At 37.5% G+C, this 21137-nt stretch overlaps 1 protein-coding gene across 1 annotated transcript; it reads right to left on the reverse strand.

Annotated features, from left to right (window-relative positions):
- Positions 1 to 1889: 1889 nt before the first annotated feature.
- On the reverse strand, positions 1890 to 19715 carry slc6a3 (solute carrier family 6 member 3). The gene is made up of 15 exons (XM_066682636.1): positions 19665 to 19715; positions 18349 to 18707; positions 17540 to 17671; positions 14003 to 14216; positions 13416 to 13554; positions 12537 to 12671; positions 11276 to 11379; positions 9357 to 9481; positions 8086 to 8198; positions 6875 to 7003; positions 5781 to 5880; positions 4330 to 4430; positions 3624 to 3791; positions 3126 to 3197; positions 1890 to 2720 (listed from the first exon to the last, which is right to left on the reverse strand). The coding sequence occupies exons 2-15, from the start codon at positions 18635 to 18637 to the stop codon at positions 2697 to 2699; spliced, it is 1845 nt and encodes a 614-aa protein (XP_066538733.1). The 5' UTR covers positions 18638 to 18707; positions 19665 to 19715; the 3' UTR covers positions 1890 to 2696.
- Positions 19716 to 21137: the final 1422 nt, after the last annotated feature.

Here is a 21137-nt window from a genome sequence, read left to right on the forward strand (position 1 = left end):
AATTGAGCCTTAAAATATTTGTATTTTAATAAGATTGAGAATTTTTCTGTGGGGGTGAACATTGAGATTTTAGCCTGAAATATGCTGCCATCAAGATGTTCTTATACTGGAAAGTCTGTGGTTATTTCAGCAAGACAATGCCAGGCCTCATTCTATATGGGCTACAACAATATGGCTTCAGAGACACAGAGTGGGTGTGCTTGACTGACCTGCCGGCATTCCAGATCTGTCTGTTTGGAGCATCATGAAGAGAAGAATCAGCAACTAAACTCAAGTGACCGTTGAGCAACTAAAGTCTCATATCAATTAGACCTGTCGCGATGATTAGATAATTGCATTATCACAATTATTTGAGCTAACCGCGATGATTTGCACTGACCGCAATCATATTTTATTTCAGTCCCAACAAACAGAATATCAATTACGTGTATTTCTAAACAAATGGTGAGACAAATGAGTAAGGAGATTTAGGCTGTGCATATCTCCTGCTTATACATCTATCTGCAGCATTTTTTAAATATACTTTATCAGAGTATGTGTTTTATTTAAGCAACTGTAAGTATAAAAGTACACTATGTGGCTGTTTGCTATTAAACAGTGGCTGTAAAAAGTACCAATAAAACAAACCTGAGAAATCATCTGCAGATCCACCACCGCAGTTTTATTCTCAGCTGCTGGAGTGACGTAGAAAGTCACATGAACTCAGACCTGGCCTTTCAGACAGAGTCCAATTTCCACAGATGGACATGGATCATATGAAAGTGGCCCAACTCTGATGTGAAAAAGTCAGATTCAATGCGATTTGTGCTGTTCTTACAGCCACATGAACGACACATCCGTGTCACGTATGACTGGGCCTCTTTACCTGCTGTGTGAACTTAGCCTTAGTATTCCTTGCCCAGAATATGCCAAGCCAGTAAATAACACATGTTTAAGCCATTGTACATTTGATTTGTTTTGCTTACTTTGTGAATTTGCAAATATTGTTTTCAAACATACAATTTTAATTAAAAACAGGACAAGGGGCAAATATCTTTACATATATTTATGAATAAACTGTTCAATAAACTGACGTTTTTTACCATAAAAGTGTGTGTACATTATTAGGTTATCATTAAGCATAAAGGCCCATTAAAATGCTGGGGAGTGTAAAAAACAGACAATTAAATTGTTAATTGCAGTTACTTGTATGACAAATATTCATCAGTTAAAATTTAATTATTGTGACAGCCCTAATAGCAATCAAGAATGCCCAAAAATTCCTCTTGCAAAACCTTAACAATTGGTAATATGAATTCCCAAAAGCGTAAACTGCAATTTAAAGGAAAGGTGATGCAACACATTGGTAACACGTCTCTGTCCCAACTATTTTGGAGTGTGTTGCAGGTTTCAAAATATTTACAAAGTATGATAAAGCTGTTCAGTTGAACCACTGGAAATCTCTTCTTTGAACCTGATGATTCATGTATTGTTTGAAATACAAAAGCCACTCCATCCTAAATGTATGGAACTCATCCTAGGACAATGTAGCTCCATTGCTCCACAGCCCAATTCTGGGGCTTCACAGGCCTCTAATCTACACTTGGCATTGGAACAATCCACAAGTCATCATTAAAGGGTTGTATTATCAGCCAAACAATATATTGGCCAGGCTCTATGAAACTGATCTGATTTCACTTGGATTATTCGTAAACATGTATTAGATCATATAAACCTGGAGTCTGTATCCGTATAACTGGTATAACTGTAAAGATACACCTGTGCACAACAGAGGACAGACTGCTTTTGAAACTGTTTATACATTAACCTTTTATTGATATTTTACAGTGGGTGGCAAATTTCAGCAGTCACTCAATGGTGTCAACTTAGTGAATAAATAAAAGATCTTTTAATTATGATTGGAAACAATGTTCTTATGAATAAAGACATATCATATTGTTTGTACTGCTCATTTTATTCCTTTAGACATTAAGTACTCTTAATTTCAGGACTGTATATACAGTTAAAACAATACGCTTTTTAATTGAACTAATTGCCTCAGAGAAGTACCTGTATCTTTGTAACCTACATAACTACATATATTTCTAGATATGAGACATGTTTTGCGTCCTGGTTTTTGTATAAATCACACTATATAAGAGACCAGAAAACATTTGTAATAGAACTGAAAATAGGTTACAGCATTGGGCAAATACATAAATGCAGTATGCACTGTGCTAATACATAAGTGTTCTGCATCCCATTTGCTCAGCAGAGCTGTTACTGAATGTATGGCTTCAGAGTTAAACCCTATAGGGCTTTATATTTGGTGAAATGTACTGTTGATTATTTCAATCTTTTCAAACACAAAGTGGATATATATAGGTCCTGTAATATCACTATTTATTAAGCATTACTGTTTTTTTCTAGATTCTTAGTCAGTATATAGCATTTGACACTTCATTCACATTGATCAATAAGGCTCAGTTGTACTCTAATCACAAAAAAATAAACAATGAACAGTCATTGGGAGACAACATCAGCCATTGTAACAGTCATCTTATACTGAGAATTTAAATGTGATTGAAATATCACGTTACAGCCACATGTTCAATTACGCAAGAAAGAAACAACTAGATTTTACGTTTTGTTTGGCAAACAGCGGCCCACCCCCATATTCAGCCAAGTGCTCAGACTTTTCAGGAATGGTGCTGGGCTCAAACAACCAGCCAGTGATGAAGCTTGGGAAAAAAATACAAAATGAAAAGTTAATGAGTAAGAACCAAGGACCACAAAAAAAAGCAAACTGATTACCAGCATTTTATTAGTGTAGATGCACAGACCTATTGCTCCAAATTATGCATAGTTCAAACCTACCTACTTTAATCTTCTACAAACTAAACATAATGGCAGTCAGCGACTCTTCAACTATGATTATGGTCATAAATTTCAGTCTGATCAATTGTTCTCTAACAAGAATAACACAAATCATATCTTCTTTTAAAATCAAATTGCCATTACAGTGTGGTTTAAATGTCATATTTAGCATAATGAAAAGTTCACCCATAAAATTTATGTAAACAACTGCCTGTTTCTTGTTTGAGCTTTTTGTTCAGCATGAATTTAATAAAACTCTTGGACCCTACCGTGAACTGCCGCACCTCCCCACGCTCCACCATGTGATGCTCCGTCTCTGGGGTGATGGCATACGCTAGTTTCTGCAGAAGGAAGGATGTAAACAGCTTATATGGCAGATTTATTAAACTTCTGAAAATTACTTTAAAAAAAATCCAGAATAATTAAGAAACAGTCATGAATGCTAGTTGTCTGCATATATGACTTCCTGACGTCTAAAAAGTACATTTCACAAAGTGGTTATTGTTGGTTCTTTTAGGGAGAATTTTTGGGCCTTTAAAGAGCTAATGGATGTTTGTGAACCTTTTTAAAGAGGCCTTTAGAACATTCAGGAATGCACAAAGTAATACTATCCTAAAGTGTTATGAAGAAATCCAATTGTACATTTTGCTTTGGCTGTACACTCATCAGTGAAGCAAACAATTCGGGCAACTTTGGCCTCTCAGTGACTGTTGACTGCAATTTTAAATGACCGCTGACTGTAGTTTTAGGAAATAAGATGAACATACAGCACAGAAGCTTCCTGGCAGACTGCAGAATTTGTAGATGGCATAAAGTGGCACCATGATCATGGAGGAAATGGACAAACACCAGCCGACCATGTTGGCCCACATGGGAAAGGAGTAGGACCCATATTTTGGGGGGTTAAATGTTGCAAAACTGACAACCACCATAAACTGAATGGAAAGAACAGGAAAAAACATACATGAATCATTTAGTTAGTTCAATACCTAGAGTTTAGATAAACACAGACATACCCCTCTGACCCACCTGATTAATTAATTTTATGATTTAAATTATACACCAGACACATTAAAATGCCACAAATCATATGTCCATTTCATGTGAAAATTCCTAAGTTAGAAGTCTGGCCACTGTTTGCTCTGTCTGGTGTCTGTCTATGAAGTGTTTACACTATATGGGCTCATGATATTGGTTTTGGCAGATGATTCTTTAATAATCAAAGCATATGCTTAGATGTTAAGATGTAAGCAATATTTGAAACCAAACTTAAATAAGAGAATGTTTATGCAACACTGAGCTCCTGTGCTTACTTAGAGCACATGTAATATGTTGCACGTTTCTTTACAGCATTTGCAGGAACTCTGCATTTACTATTGGAAAAGTGCCACTTGTGCTGGGATTTATTTGTGTGTATGTAAGCAACCAAGTAATTCATCTACATTTTATTTTCCTAATACGAAGTGTGCATACCAGCAGGAAACAGGGACTGACAAACTTCCAGCAGAGTCTCCAGTATAATCCTGGCCGCTGACCAATCATTTCCTGGATGTCATCGCTGAATCGATCCACTCCTGAAATCACAAACACACAGATTTAAACTCAGTGCAGTAACAAAAAACAATAAACTCATATATGTTAATGTCTATCAACTACTTAAAAAATATGAGAGCTTCATGTAGAAAACAATTAAGGACAATGGATTTTGCTGTGCACTTCCATGGTCAGCTAACTGCTCTCTATATCCAGCTGCCCGCAAGGCACTTATCAAGGCTTGAAGTAGAAATAGAGAGAGACTTTCTGTCTACTGAGAGCAAAGCTGGGTCAGTGGCAGGGGGCTATAGCTGTGGGTGACTGCTGCTACTGATGGGTCTTTCCAAAAAGGCCAGGAAGCCTTAAGCTATATTGGTATGCCTTGCCCTGAACAAAAGCTACCGTTGAGGGCCACAGCCGGTAGCATGGTGACCCCTGTGGTCAAAGTAGAATCAGGGTTCTCCCCTATTGAGCCCTCAGCCAGCTGATTGCCCTGCTTGTCCTGAGCTGACGTGGGCTCTTTGAAGTTCAGGTCTTTGCTGCAGCCAAGCATGCCCCAGGGGACATTCAAAAAGTTCAACCTCCTCTGACAAGAACCCACTTTCCATGGGCAGCAATGAAAATCAAATGCAAAGCACCAAGCTGTTCTCATTGGTAGGAGTTGATCAACTCATTTAAACAAAGGGACACCACACACATAAACACATAGACGCTCACATTAATCAATGATGAAGTGTTAGATAATGTCTTACACAAATATGTAACAACAAATGGCAGTAACACTTTAAAATAAGGCTTCACTTATAAAGGTTTATAATGTTTTAAAAATCTGTTAATAAATGGTTATTAATTAGGTTGTAAACACAGTAAATCATTAATAATAATTTGTAACACAGATAAAAAGGGAAAGTGACCTCTTTTTCTTCTAATAGAGAAAATGACAAACCTTACTGGAAAATGGTTCACTATTTGGCAAACAGCAGGTCACTGTTGCTTTTTTATCCATGTGTTATAAATGATTATAAATTACTTTTAATGCATTTACAACCTAATTAATAACAATTAATAAACAGATTGTGAACCATTTATAAACCTTTATAAGTGTACTCTTATTCGAAATTGGTACTGAATGGCTAACTGTACAACAGCAAGGTTAGGCTACGGGGATTTTAATGAAGTGGATGGCCATTGTATGAAGATAACGATAAAAGTGATGTATCTCCACATTCCACAGCTAAAATTTGCCCATCTTGCTGTGTAATGTCATTCAAGTCAGTAACGAGGTGAAGCAGCACTGGAGCACAGCTGTCCATTCTCTTGTATGATAGGCCATCACATTCTTAATGGTGCATTGGCTTCCCTGGCCATGCCGGGGAGCCTCGCGCCCTCACCGTAAAACCAAGCGATGCCAATGGCTTCAATCAGCACTCCAAAGAGAATCGATGTTCCTGCCGCAAAGTGGTCCAGCAAAGTAAACACGTAGATGCCACCCTGGGGTCAGCAGACAAAGGATGGAAGGAGTGAAGCAAAGAGAAAAATACAGGGAGAAAGAGAGAGTTTATCTCATTTTTTTCTCCTAAACATTTGTAATTACATATTAGCATCTAATCCCTTTATAGATTAAATAGTTTTGTGCAAACACAAGGAAAACTTTAAATCTGCATGCAAGTTTGTTGTATGCAGGTAAATTTGTCATGCAAGTAATTTGTGACAGGTAACATTTCTATATTAATATGAATTTAACCTGTTCATCTGCAGGCTATTTTTCTAATAGCCTTACTTTCTGTAATTAATCTCAAAGAGGATGTATTACACCCCTATTAACAAATTAACACAGTTCCCTGGGGGTTGTAATGAAATCTCTATGACATGCTTTGGTCAAAATACCAAAAGGATGAAGCACCACAGCTCATCCACAGCTAGGCTCCAGATCCACACAGCTAATGTGGTAATGCACTGAAATGTGATGTTATTTTTGTCTTCAGACTGGTTCACTTTGCTTGTCTATTGTTTGTTGAAACACTAAAAAGATGACTGCCAACATTAGAATGTTTGTTGGGGAATTTTGCATACATCAGTGTGCAAAAAGTTTTGCATTACAGACTGTTTATTCACTACTGTCTAATTATTTATGCATGTATATGTAAATCCTGCTGTTATGATAATGAGGACCTGAAGTGTGGACCCATTTTGAATCATACAATGAAAGGTTGAGTCACGAACATGGCTTGAGTCACCCAGAGGTCCGTGCACCTTTCGTTATAGCATCCAAAATGGGATTTTTCTATAATGAAAACCAGACAATGAAAGGTACAAAATTGGGGAGTGGTTCTTTATCCGTTTTTTTTTTTTTTTTTTTTGCAAAATTAGAAACAGGAACCATATAATGGCTGGTACAACATTGGGAAATTAGTTGGTCTGTGTTTTTTAATTTCAGGATTAGTAGGAGAGTGTTGAAATGACATATTTTTTGTGTCTTGCTCACATTGGTGACGCAGAAGAGTGAGATGAGGAAAGTGGAGACCACAATGAAGAGTGTAAAGAGCTCTCTGTGTCTGTGCAGAAACTTGAATTCATCAATGAGCCCTGTGATCACAGATTCCATACCACCCATCTAGAAGAAGACAGAAAAAAATACAATTTACACACACCATTAAATCTCACTATATCTCACACGTGCAAAAAATGTGTCCAGTCAAATTTAAGTTATGAAATGTGGTTAAATTAACCATATTTAAAATTTAAAATTAAACAAATTAAGCTACCAATAATTGGATTTGGATTGGTTTTTTTTACATCTGTGTCAATGTAAAAATGTTTACATCAATGTCTTTCAGACTGCTGAAGAATGCAGTCGCTAAGTAACCCAGGTTATATTTTTCTTGCTTTTCAAATAAATTATATTGTATTTAATTAATATTCTAATAATGATAAAAAAAAGATAAAATGATAAAACGTATGAACTTTAGCAGTGCCGATGTATAGATTTTGCTGAAAACTATGTTCAAAATCATGGCTAAAATTGGGAATAAAATGTGTCACTGATCCAAAGCACAACAGCACCAGCTTCTGTAACACATTTCTTACGTGCACACTATATGCTCTTACGTTAACATAGCCGTTCACACCAGCCGCAGTAAGAACACAAATATGTTTGTGTTTATTACTGTCACGTGCCACACATGGCATTGTAGCAGTTTCCATGCAGAATTCAGTAATCTTGCTGAATGTACAATCTAGGTGAATAAAGATATCAACAAAAAGCTATATTTTAAACTCTAGAGTGCAATGCTGCTGCTGCTACAGTTTAAAATATGGCTGCATTGCAAATGTTCAAACCCTGACATTGTAAATGTAATAAAACTGATATGGCGTCATGTCAGTTTTTATTCAGAATATTTTTTAAATGTGAAACTGGCTAAATTGTGTGTGGTACAGTTCCTAACAGTGAGTGTGCATAGTTACAAGCCAGCTAAAAAACATTAAGCAATTTAAGATAAAATAAAGAAACCCTTTTGCCCATCAACTGATGAAAATACAGAGACTGTGCACAATATAAAAATATCTTATGGACCACTGCTCTTCATGATATGGATGAGGAGTGCTGTGATAGTTCTCTGACAGGTGACTGATTGTATAGAATCCTTAGTATTAGGAAATTAGCCACTGGACAGGGTTCTGTCCTTCTCTGTTTACCGCACTGTCAATCCCCAGTGTGAGCAGCATGATGAAGAAAATGACGGCCCAAATCGAGGAGCCTGGCAGCGTGGCTATTGCCTCAGGGTAAATGATAAACACCAGGCCTGGACCTGGAAAACAGAACACAACACCAAACCACAGGTTTGATCTTTTTAGGTTAATCTTTCAGGAACTTGTATTATTTGCTATGATTACTTTTATGAGTTTATTAATTATTTTTTTATTTTATTAAGGTGAATTGAAATATTTTAACTACAAATAATATTTGCTTCATGGATTTATTTTATTTGAATGAAGATTGGGTCAGGGAGGGGAGGCACAGTGGTGCAGCAGGTTAGTGTCGCAGTCACACAGCTCCAGGGACCTGGAGGTTGTGGGTTCAAGTCCTGCTCCGGGTGTCTGTGAGGAATTGGAGTGTTCTCCCTGTGTCCACGTGGGTTTCCTCCCATGGTCCAAAAACATGTTGGTAGGTGGATTAGCTACTCAAAAGTGTCCATAGGTGTGTGTGTCATCCTGTGAAGGACTGGTGCCCTCTCCAAGGTGTGTTCCTGCCTTGCTTTGCTCAATAATTTTAGAATGAGGCTGTTTCTTATATTTCAGTGCTTAATTTTCTCATTCTGACCACAAAGACAAATTATAACTTATGATCTGTATCTGAATTGACACACATTGATTTCTTACTCAGAATGAGTGTACGTTGCTAGACTGGTGTTTGCAATAAATGTGTCAACACTCTGTATAATAGCACTTACAACAGGCAATTGATACATTGACTGAAGGTCTATAGCAATTAATTTCTCAGGGATTGAAAGAATACTAAGTACATCATCTCTTACAAAAGAAAGTGATTACTATGAGGCACTATCTGCAAAAAATAAAAAAGCTTGGCTATTTGTCTTTATTAGCATGATATTAGAGACAGTATTTAAATTACTACTAATACTGCCCTTATTGAAACGACATGAATTTCCTTGAAATGTATTACACTGTGTTTCTCTTTACCAGGCCTCAACAAATTCTTTTGGTGGTATATGGAGTCTAACCCTGATTGTACTTGTGAGGATGTATTCTCTGAACAAGATGACAAAGTGGTTTTGTAAGGTGCACTGGAAAAGAGTGTCTGCTCAATGCCATAATTGTAAATGTAAAGCAAAGTTATTGAGATACGTCAGAGCTACTGAATGAACCGGGGAGTGTATTAAATAACCAGAGATAACAAAAAGGTATAAATATACTTTACAGAATAAAACACAGTCATTGATGCTCACCATCGGTAGCTACTTTATCAAGAGCCACGTTGTGTTTCTGAGACATGTAGCCCAGGAAAGAGAAGATAACAAAGCCAGAGAAAAAACTTGTGAGGGAGTTAATGGAACTGGTGATGATGGCATCTCTGTAAGAAACAGGAAAATGAAGATCAGATAAATGTTAGAGAAACAATACATTAATTCCCCATAGAGGGGAACTCTACATACTTTCCCCTTCAGAGTTGGAAACTACACTTTTGTCAGATTATTCAAAGAACCCACTGTTCAAAACTTTTAATGGATAATGAATAAAAGTCAAGAGACAGATGTCTTTCCTCTAAACAGTTAAGTCAGTTTAGAGCTGCCCCAAAGAGATTTTAGAGAGGAATCTCACTGTGTTCCCACTGGCCGGGATCCAGTCAGATAACATATGTCTGTATGTACTAGGCTGTAAATAGTGTAGATAAGACAGATGACCTGCCTCTGTTTACATATAGGGCATACATATGGGACACACATTTCATACACAAAGTCTTACTGGGAAATAAAGAGTTTCTTGGAACAGTTAAATCACGTAACACAGTTTTTCACAGTCACAGTCACAGTTTTTGACACGTTACACTCTTCACCATACCCAATTAAGGACCTTGGAGCCAGAGAGTCTGGTTCTGTGCTGTTCTTATTAAAAGATACTATGGCAAACATATCTTCACTCACAAAGAAAGAGAGAAACATATAAAACAAATACTTCACTGGTTCTATACTGAAAATTTTGGAACTGTATGTAAAATGCGAATAAATAAAGCACAGATTTCTAAATTTACTTTGACTTGTATTTTATTTCAGACCTTGTGATTACAAGAGTTAATGATTTGTCTGTTCAGCTTTATTTCAGTTAAAAATATACAATGAATCCTTTGAATTTTCAAATAGGCGATGTTAAAAGAGGATTGCAATCATGATCTGATAAACATCATTGGCATCCAGGGAAGGCCTAGAGCGTTAAAAGTACAAATGGGTCATGAATCACCACTTTGTGGGTCTGATCCCTCAGATGGCACTGCATAAAAACATCATTCATTTATAGTCAGTAGAACCAGACAAATCAGTATTTCACGTCTTTTCTAGAAGTAATTAGCATTTTATGTGTTCAGACCAAAGAAAAGTTAGATCATCCATACTATCATCAACAACAAGTCCAAAAGAGGTGCTGAGTCGAATATAATTTACACGTATCTTACTACACTATTAATGCTTAAACATACATGCTACAACATTTTCTACCTTAAAGCCAACGTCTGGTCCAGGGAAACACACCAAACTCCTCAAAGACAGGGACCTGAGAGGGGGATTGAACCCACAACCCGAGGACCCTGGATCTGTGTTGAAACAACACTTCCTGCAGCGAAACTTTACCGCCCAACAGTAAAAATGATTATATAAAACAATAAAGTGTTATTGTGTAAGTTTTAAATGTTTTATATATATCTATATATATATATATACAAACATATTCTGAAAAATAAACACAATAACAGTAACAAAAGCAGTAAAATGGCACACGTCTGGCTACATCAGCCTCATAATTCAGGACCAAATATCATTTTATTTAACTTTATTTTCAATTATTTAATTTTATTTATTTATTTTTATGATATACTTCAGGACTAAGCTTAATTTTTTAATTAAAATTTAAAATCTTAATTTAAAAGTGTATTTATTGGCAAAGGGCATTTTTTGTGTAGTTTCCCCAAACAATTGTTAAAATTAATGTTACAATCACTACTGAAATTGGCAAAAATCAGATGAAATTTTTGGACAATGACAGAAAAATATATTTTAAACATAGGAGCTTTTAAAATGTAGACAGGCAGCATATGGGTTTACACACACTTGAGCGTGAGCAGTAGAGTCTCCTGGGTTTAAGAGCCTATGCCTACCTGTAGCAGTTGTTGCTAAATTTGTTGTAGCTGGAGAAAGCGATTAGCACACCAAACCCCACTCCTAAAGAGAAGCATATCTGTGTGGCAGCCTCGATCCAAACCTGCGAAACAAACGGTCCGGCCAGCCACACAAAAGACGGCGCACAACACCTATCATTAAGGATAATTGCAGGAAACTCATTCAACAGAAAGATGAAAGGCACTTGTGAATACAGGGTAATTTTGCAAATTGCTGCTGCTTGCATGTGCCTAATCTAATTCTGAAATTGCAGCTTTGAGGCTTTTCTGCAATGTGGCGTCTGTATTGGGAGCAACAGTTATTCTAGAAAACTTAAGACAAATGGCAACTCCATTTGCGCAGTTAAGATGTTGAAAATGAATAAACAAGCTGCTTTGCAGAGTATATATACAAACGCACACTAGAGTGTGTTTCCATCATTGTGGTTTTACTGATCTTCTGTATATAAACATAACTGATGCATATGTTCTACACTTAACTCAACTCTAATATTAACCTCAACAGCTCAACCAGCAAAACAGCAGCTTTATCTTTTTACTTTTTATTAATAAACAATTGCAGTCATTTGGGGGGAAAACCTGTTCTTCCTGGGGAGCAGCCATATTTCCCTAAAATGTCAAACTGTTTATCATCCTCAGCACAAATCTTGCCTTCATGAAGGTTTCCTATTGCAATATTAATTGCTATAGTATTACTATAGGATCATTTTCTATATACATTTCTATATCAGTCTTCTCCCTTTATAAATAATGAATAATATGACCATTGTTCAATAAAATGAAAAATGCTACAGGTAAACACGACACTGTTTTGTGATTTGGAATTTGTCAGATGTGTCCGAAATGATTACCAGAGCATTCCTTAAAGACTGAATTTTTCTGGAATGATTTGTACTAGAAATATTAAGAACTGGTGTAGTAACTTAATTACATTTTGAATATAAACAATAATAATTTTATCATATAATATATATCTTAATAAACATTTAAGAACTTTATTGTACTGTCAAAAAATATTCAAATCATCTTCAAAGACTAGTCTTTGTCCAGCTTATGTACCATTAAATAGAATTTTATTTGAAATTAAATGTGTGCACTACTGGCTGGAAGTGTAATATGACAGTGTTGGTTGTTGTGTTGTATGAGAGTGTTGGTGTGCAGGTGTGTACACGTGCATGTGTCTTGAGTGTGTGTGTGTGCATGTGTATTTATGCATGTGTGTGTGTGTGTGTGTGTATACCTGAGCATCACACAGACGAAGGAAGTCTACACTGAGGTATGCTTTAATGCCATCGATAGCTCCAGGCAGGGTGACACCGCGGAGCAGCAGTACAGTCAGGACCACATAGGGCATGGTGGCTGTGATCCACACCACCTATAAACACACACACACACCAGGCTCAGATAGATACAGGCAAACAATGAACATTCTATTGATCATAATCCACTGAAGCTAAATTGCAATCTGCATATAGTAAGCCTTCAGAAGCTGCAGTTATTGTTGGTGGTGAAGGATGTATGTTGAATGAAGCTCGTTGAGACCATTAGGGGAATTCTGCTAAAAAAAAGTAAATTCTAAATATTTAACTGACCACAGTTTTAAGATTTCATAACTACAAGAGTCAATACTTTCTTATGATTTGAATTAGATTACAATGTAGTATTAGGAGATTTTGGAAGCGTCAATGCTCAATAAATATTACTAACATTACTATTCTCATCAATGTTACATATTACATTAGATACTCTCCACAATCCAATTAAACATTTATCAAACCCATACCATTCAGACATAATTCTTCATGCATTGTATTAAGCAGAAATCTATTTTCCCAAAGTATACTAGAATTTTGTGGAAAGTATATCTGGTCAACGGTAAATTATGAAAAAAACATAATCTCACTCATTGTGGTCCCTTACACAGAAACACAAAATCAATATGTTCCTTCTTTCCAATGCATAAAACATGAATGAACGTTTTAATCTTATAAACAATGACCTGATCCATAAAAAGAAAAAACATTCTGATTAAATCAAAATCTATTTTATCTATATTTTAAAATATACTGACAACACAGACCATTACACTTCATTTTCAAATCTGAAAATACAGCTTCACCTTCCCAGAGGTTTTGACCCCCTTCCAGAGGCTAAAGTACAGCACCACAATGACCACAGCCAGGCAGGATGTGAGCTGCCACCGGGGCAAGCCTAGATCATCAATCCCCCCACTGTCCTGCAAATGCAGCACCCCACGCCTATGTTGGAAATAAAACAATGCTGTCACAGAAACACTGTCACACTCACACTGTTCTTCAAGAAAATGTTAATGTCTTAGACATAGTGGAAGTTTGTACGTAAACACTATTAAGAGTCATATAGCACAAGTTTGAACACCTGGCCACAACTGAATATGTTTTAATCATCTTAAAGACAATGAATTTTAAGATTTATGCCAAATGTTTTTAAATTACTACAGGAGTGGCTATGCATGAATTTATTTCTAAAAATGTATAACGATTGCATTATTTTATTCAAATGAATGAGTGGAATGTTCGTTATTGGTTACATGATCAGTGTTGCAGAATGGGTCTAAACAAAGGTTGCTGGTAGAATGTGTGTTAGTTGAGCAATGAATGTGGATCTTAATATATACAAATACAGTGCATATTACCCCATATCTACTCCCATGAGAAATGAACTCACTCAAAGTACTCCAAGGCTGGGGTGGCCTTGTGGGAGTCGTTCAGTAAGGTGCCGTTTAAGTCGGAGCAGTTGGCGCTGTTCCAGGTGTTGTTGCAGTTGACCCAGGGCAGCTTGCCCGAGAAGGAGGAGAAGAGGTAGAATAGAGCCCAGGCGATGATTACGTTATAATAGAAACCAACATAGAGAGAGATGAGGATCACTGTGAATCCCACACCTGAAAAAAAGATAATGTAAAACTACTTACACACCCAGACCATCATGTACAAGGGCCTACCTCCCTTCACAGGTCAAATAAAAATGACTAAGCAAAATCAAAGAAAATGGGAGAACAGTCAGTGTGAGGCAAACTAAAGAACCCACTGTTAAATGTGTATGACCTTTGAGCCCTCAGACAGCATTTCATGAGAAACCACCTTTCTACCCTGAAATGAAAATTTGAAACATGCATTTATGTCACTGTACAATGTACAGATAAATGTGTCTTCTGCATATAGCATTTAACCCACTTGTGGCAATTAACACATGCCCACACACAGAGTGGCGGGCAGTCGTCCCCAGCGCAGGTGATAGTACTATGGAAAACCATTGTCATGTAAGACAGCCTGATGTTGCATCAATATATGCAACCTGAAACACCGTTATGCAACGAGAAACCCATACATCAATTCTATACAAAAACATTGCTAAGGTCTAAGCTATGCTTGGTTTGTCAGGTATGGATGGAAACACCTGAGGCAAGTGAAGCTTGATCAAATCTTTCTTTGCCATTTTTGACGTTTTACAAGGTCTTATAGGTTTCGTCTTATAAAATTCAGTTTGGGATTACCTGTTCTTTTACATATGACTTTCCCTTTCCTTGTGCAAGTGAAATATATTATATCTAACCACACAAGAAGTATTTCCTGATAATGGAATAGTAGTGCAGCTGGAGTTTTTAAGTGTCACTGATGGACTAAGAATTGTCCAGCATCTAAAACTATCCAGCCAGCAGCATCCTGAGGGTGGTATCCAGTGACCTCTGATGAAGGACTAGTGTGTACAATTAAATGTGTCTTCCTCATTTAATCCATCTACGACACTGAACACATGCACATACACACAAACACACACAAAGTGCCAGTTTTGCAGGTGGGGGATTCAACAAGGCAAATCAATGAAATGCATAATTCATGTTACTTTTAATTGAAAATATACTCATCCACAAAAAGTGGGTGCTGCAGACAACGTTTGGGAGCCACTGGACTAGTGGATGACCAACACAACACAATACACAATAACACACCACAACACATCAGTGTCATATTTCAGATTTAAGAGAAATAGAGAAAAAATAAATAAAATATTTTATATTTTGAATATAACACTCAAAATAGTCAAAAGATGGACTACAGTCTCAATCTGTGCCAATCATTTAATAAGGTAATATTTCATTTGAAATATTCTGAAAAGTTGTAAGATGACGTGAGTTGGTAACGTCTTAAATTTCACCGTGTCTCACCTAGTATTTCTGTAATTGTGTAATATCTTTCTTGCATTGCATTAGCAGCCAATAATGTCAATAAATCAAGGCACCCCTTGGGCCCAAACCATGGGCAAGTGGCTCACTAGTTTCATTACCAGAGACAATAAAGTATGCAGTAGAATCCTAAACAAGCCACTCACTCATCACCATCCAGAGTGCCAAGACATCGCAGTGTGACCTGGGTAACTTCAAGTTTTAAAGTTTGAACTCACAAAGTTCTGTAGGTCTCTGTCTTCCACACCTTGTGCTAATAAGTCATCCTCTCTACAGGAAAAAAATCTCTAGTGCTGTCAGCAGAGAGACAGAATTCCCTTATTAGCTGCACATGTGTGATTTTCAGTGCTTTGGAGAGCATCGATCCTGAGGAAGTGAACGTGTTGATCAGCAGTAATTACAGTAATCTCCTGCAGAGTGACAGGCGCACAGAAAGCAGAGCTTGTGATTAAGATGTCTATCTCTCTCTCTCTCTCTCTCTCTCTCTCTCTCTCTCTCTCTCTCCTTCCTTCCTCTGTCCTGACAGTCCTCTATGGCTATAGAAAGAAGACATCGTGTCCACATAGTGACAGACAGATGATGGTTCAGTCGTTGTTAATCTAGAGTTTCCTTTAGTTAAAGTTGATAAAGGTGTGTCACAAAGTTAAAGACAAATACCGCTGCTGTGACCTCTTACCTCAGTTACTGAAATTTTGGTCAAACCCGAATCAAAGTAGGTGTTTTGTTAAATCTTGAAGCCTATACATTTTTTAACAAAACATTAATATTAAAAAAGATTTAAAAGAACATTTTAGGTGCTCTTCAAGATTCCAAAAACTTCTCAGCATGTCTGGAACTTCAAGACTGTTAGAAAAACAAGAACATTCCATGTTGCTCCCTTCATGATGCCACCAGAGCAAATGCCAAAGTGTACAAAACTACATTTAGTCACATTTGGTGCTAATTTATATATGTCGATCATACTACAGTCAAACTACAGTTTTCAAAGCCACGATTAGTGTATAATCTGTACAAAAGTTATGACTCCATTTAATTAAGCTAATGAAGCAATTCAAATGGATTAAATTAATACATAAATGGTTTTTCAGTCTAAAACAAAACAATGAGGCACAAGAAAATAAAACATGAACACTTCAGCACGAGATAAAGAGTGGATTTTGGATTTTATGATTTGGGATGATTTACAATGAAAACAATTCAGATTTGGGTATTTTTATTGTTAACATTGTAAATTATGGTTGTTTGTCTTAAAATTTGGTTGTTGCTGGTAGTTGGGTGCAGACAAACTCAGAGTAAATACAATCATGAGGTGTAAGGTCTACAGACAGCAAACAAAACAGGATTGAGAAGAATGATCTAAATCACTTATTTATTCCTTCATTCGTTTCATGTCTCTCTCTCTTATACAGTTCAGGGTCATGGTGGAGCCAGTCCTGATTCAGATCATTCACTTTAAAAGTTCACAAATTCATAATGAATTTGATAAAGTATTTGATTACCGATTAAAATGGCGGTATAAAGTGGTGAGATCTGCGACTCCAGGCCTTGGCCTGCCCAACAATCACAAACACCCACTGGCACAATCGAGCACAGATGATAAAGATCTAGAAAAAGTGACAGGGAAGGTCGCTGCGAGCCAACGTCCCATCATGCATGCTAATTCCCTGTTCTATAGCTGGAGTGGCAGAAAATGTGCTTGCTACCAAATGAGGGAGAAGATATGGTGAACAGATTTGATACTAAAAGCCAATTTTACTGTCTCCCTTTTGATTGTGAGCATTTTCAGCTGGAGATAAACGGTACCTGTCTGTAGGCTGACTGGCCACGTCCTCTGAAAGCGAGGGACACAAACACTATCCCTCACACATCTGTGCTCATCCACCACCTGCACGCCACAAATGAGACTACAGAATGATACCTTGTTGAAAACTGCCGTATTTATGAGACCAGAGTGGTCCACAATCCTCATTCGGCAACTGATCTCAACCGACTGAAATAAAGAAACATCATATCAACCTTACCTTTAAAGATTGGACAAATCTTCCAGACTCCTGCGGCTCCTTCCCGGTTGTACTGACCCAGTGCTAATTCCATATAGAACAGCGGCATTCCTGCAATCACCATGAAGAACAGGTAGGGCACAAGGAAGGCACCTGGAAAAAGGAAGCAATTTGGAATAAAATAATAGGTGTTAATAAACAACTATTCTATTTACTTTTAAGACACACAGACTTTACACTTTCCTCTATTCCTCATTAAGAGCAGCAGTGTGGTCAGTTACTATTCATTGCAAAGATGACCAGCTAACTCCAACCTCAGGAGAAAGAGCTAATAAAAAAGCATATCACACTATACAACAAAATATCTCATTTATTTGAATGGATTATGAAATATATCCAGGTAGTTTCCCTTATATGTACAGGATTAGAATGGTCTTCTAAGTTGTTTCTGTACAGCTATGTATAAAAGAGGAGGGATTTTAGACAAGCACTGACATGAGAATTCCTGCCAAGACCATGTTCGTGTCACATAGCTTTTGATGTACTTCATCCACAAGGCTAAATTGTTAATTGTTCTCTTTTTGAAATTGCAGCTTAGTATAATTTAAAAAGCTCCTACACTGGCAGTTTGGAGATACATATTTAGGCCCTGAGCCTGAATGGCTGTGTATAATATGGCACTGGACATACACACACACACACCAGTGCATTAGGGGCAGTGAGCACACTCTGGGCCATAAGGTCACACTTTCACTAAATCATAACACTTATTATCCTGTAACTAAAATACATAGAACATAAAATATCTGGCAGGTTAGAGAATGTCTTACCACCACCGTTCTTGTAGCACAGGTACGGGAACCGCCAAACATTAGCCAGGTCCACTGCAAAGCCAATGACGGAGAGCAGGAAGTCAATCTTCTTCCCCCAAGTTTCACGGGGCTCCCCAGATGAATGGGTCTGGCCGGTGGGGGTGACCAGAGCTGAGGAAGTGAACTGTACCCCATTCTGTTCCTTGACTAGGATCAGTTCCACTTCTTTGGGGCCCATAGTGCTGGAGGGCTTGGCGGGGGCAATGACAGAGGACATGTGTGCGGCCGGCAGTCTGCCTCTGAGCATGGGGTGCTGGGCTGGACCTCGGGAACCGGCAGGGCAAAGACTGAGTCTCCCGCAACGGGTTCAGCAGCCTCTACCACAAGAGCACGAGAGGAACACACAAAAAGAAAAAGAGGGAGGGAGAAAGGGAGACAGCAGGGAAAGGAGGAGCAAGACGGCCATGTTGATGTTAGATCATTTACAATCTCGAAACACGCCGGAGACATGACAGGGTGCTGGCTACGCACCTGCATTAGTTCTGGGCCAAAAAACAGAAAACATGCAGCAATCACGATTGAAAACAAAGATCTAGATCGTTTCCATTCTTTTCCTTTTGACAAATACAATAATGAAATTTGCAAACAATTCTTTTATACAACAAAAATGATTTTAAACAGATTGAAATATGAAGTTCCCCTAATTAATATAAAATGTATTTTAAAATATTATATAAACACAGTAATTAACAGCGGTTAAATAACTTTTTTATATTATAAGAGAAATTTTGTACACACCCTCCATAGAAAACACATTTCTACACAATTAAATGCATTAAGACTGTGTACTACAATTTACAGAAAAATAATATCAATTATTTTGTGTAGAGGTTTTACATAAATTAATTTTCAAAATCAACAAACCTATAATTTTACAGAGTCAACTTTTATATTTATGTACATAACATAATAAATATGTCTGTAATGATACCTGAAATTAAAGACAAATAAATAAATATTAATAATTAAATATATAATTCATATTGTGAGATCTTCAGTATCAAGACAAAGGTCAAATAGAAAAGTTAAATTGATTTAAAAATGTATTATTCATGTAAACAAATACAATTTTAAATCAGATGTTTTACATTTTTATTTATTTTTCATTGTGTTTTTTAATTTAATTTGTTACTCCAGTGATTCCCACACCGATTTATAGACGGTAAAACAAAGAGTTCTAATGTGAAAGATGACATCGTAAAAACACCTGTAGAGTGTGTGATATTTACAAGAAGAAAATCAAGCAGAAAAAAAAGTTCAACAACCAATCTTACCTTCTGTAGAATTCCGACAGAAATTGTTCCTGATATTTATGGATTTAAAATATTAATGCTCCATGTAGGCATGCTGCTTGTCGATATGGAAAGTAACATTAGCCATTTCCATAAAACTATAACCAAAACCTAGGCATTGAATGTAGAGACCTTCTGGAGAGGAGAGGTCCAGTGGAGGAGCGGAGATGGAGATGTTTGGTAGTCCAATGACCACAAAAACAAAGTGGTCCAGAGGAGAGTGCGTGGGGCCACTAGAAATATAAGAGGCGAGTGCCTTCCCATATCTCCTCCCCTCTCTGTATCTCAGTCCCCCTCCTCCCTCCTACATGCTCTCTCTCTTTTCCCCCATTTCTCTCCCTTGTTTTATCTCAAGATGATCTTTGAATATCCAGCCTTTTGAACAGAGATAGAAAACAAGAAAACAAAACACAGCCAAGACACTCACAGCCAAGAATGCAAACATGTAACGCAGTAAACATTTTACATGACATCACTTAATGACATTAAGAAAGAACACATACATGAGCATGAAACTGCTCTTGGTTAAAAATCTACTTTGGTATGAAACAGCTCTGTGTTAACGCTGTTCAATAAGCTCTGACCAGTGAAAGCATCAAACAGGCAGTGGCAGCAGAGCAGATTTAGGAATTAAGATCATGGGTAAGGACTCCCCACTGCCACCGTGCACTGGTGCCTGCCTACAGCACAGAAAAAAAACTGTGGGGACATTCAGATGGTAAAATTATGCCCCTGTGCAAATGGTAGCTCAGGTGACAGCTGCAGTGATGTCTCCAGCAGGAGTTCCTGTAACATTGCCTGAGAGGTCAGCAAACTCTCTGCAGAATACACACTTAAAAATGATGGTTCTACAGTCTTTAGTAAAGAAAATGGTTCTGTATAGAACCATGTGTTTTATATGGCATATGGGTTCTATATGGTTCCAAAAACCGTAACATCTTAACAATAGAAGAACAATTTTTGGTGCCATATACAAGCCTTTTCTGAAAGGCACTATATAGAACCATCCATAGCACAGCATAGTTTTCCATCAATCTAAAAAAGTCCACCTACCAATGTATGTTTTTGGACTGTGGGAGGAAACCGGAGCACCCGGAGGAAACCCGCGCAGACACGGAGAACACACCAACTCCTCACAGACAATCACCCGGGAATCGAACCCACAACCTCCAGAGCTGTGTGACTGCAACACTAGCTGCTGCACCATCATGCCGCACACGCTTACAGCTAATGAATGAATTATCCTTCTTTTTCAGTTTCAGACTTCTGACCAAGGGTGACTGTCTGTGAGGAGTTGGTGTGTTCTCCCCGTGTCCGCGTGGGTTTCCTCCGGGTGCTCCGGTTTCCTCCCACAGTCCAAAAACACACGTTGGTAGGTGGATTGACGACTTAAAAAAGTGACCGTAGGTGTGAGTGTGTGTGTGTGTGTTGCCCTGTGAAGGACTGGCGCCCCCT

The sequence above is a fragment of the Hoplias malabaricus genome, chromosome 10 (genome assembly GCF_029633855.1).
Source record: "Hoplias malabaricus isolate fHopMal1 chromosome 10, fHopMal1.hap1, whole genome shotgun sequence".
Taxonomy (NCBI): Eukaryota; Metazoa; Chordata; class Actinopteri; order Characiformes; family Erythrinidae; genus Hoplias; species Hoplias malabaricus.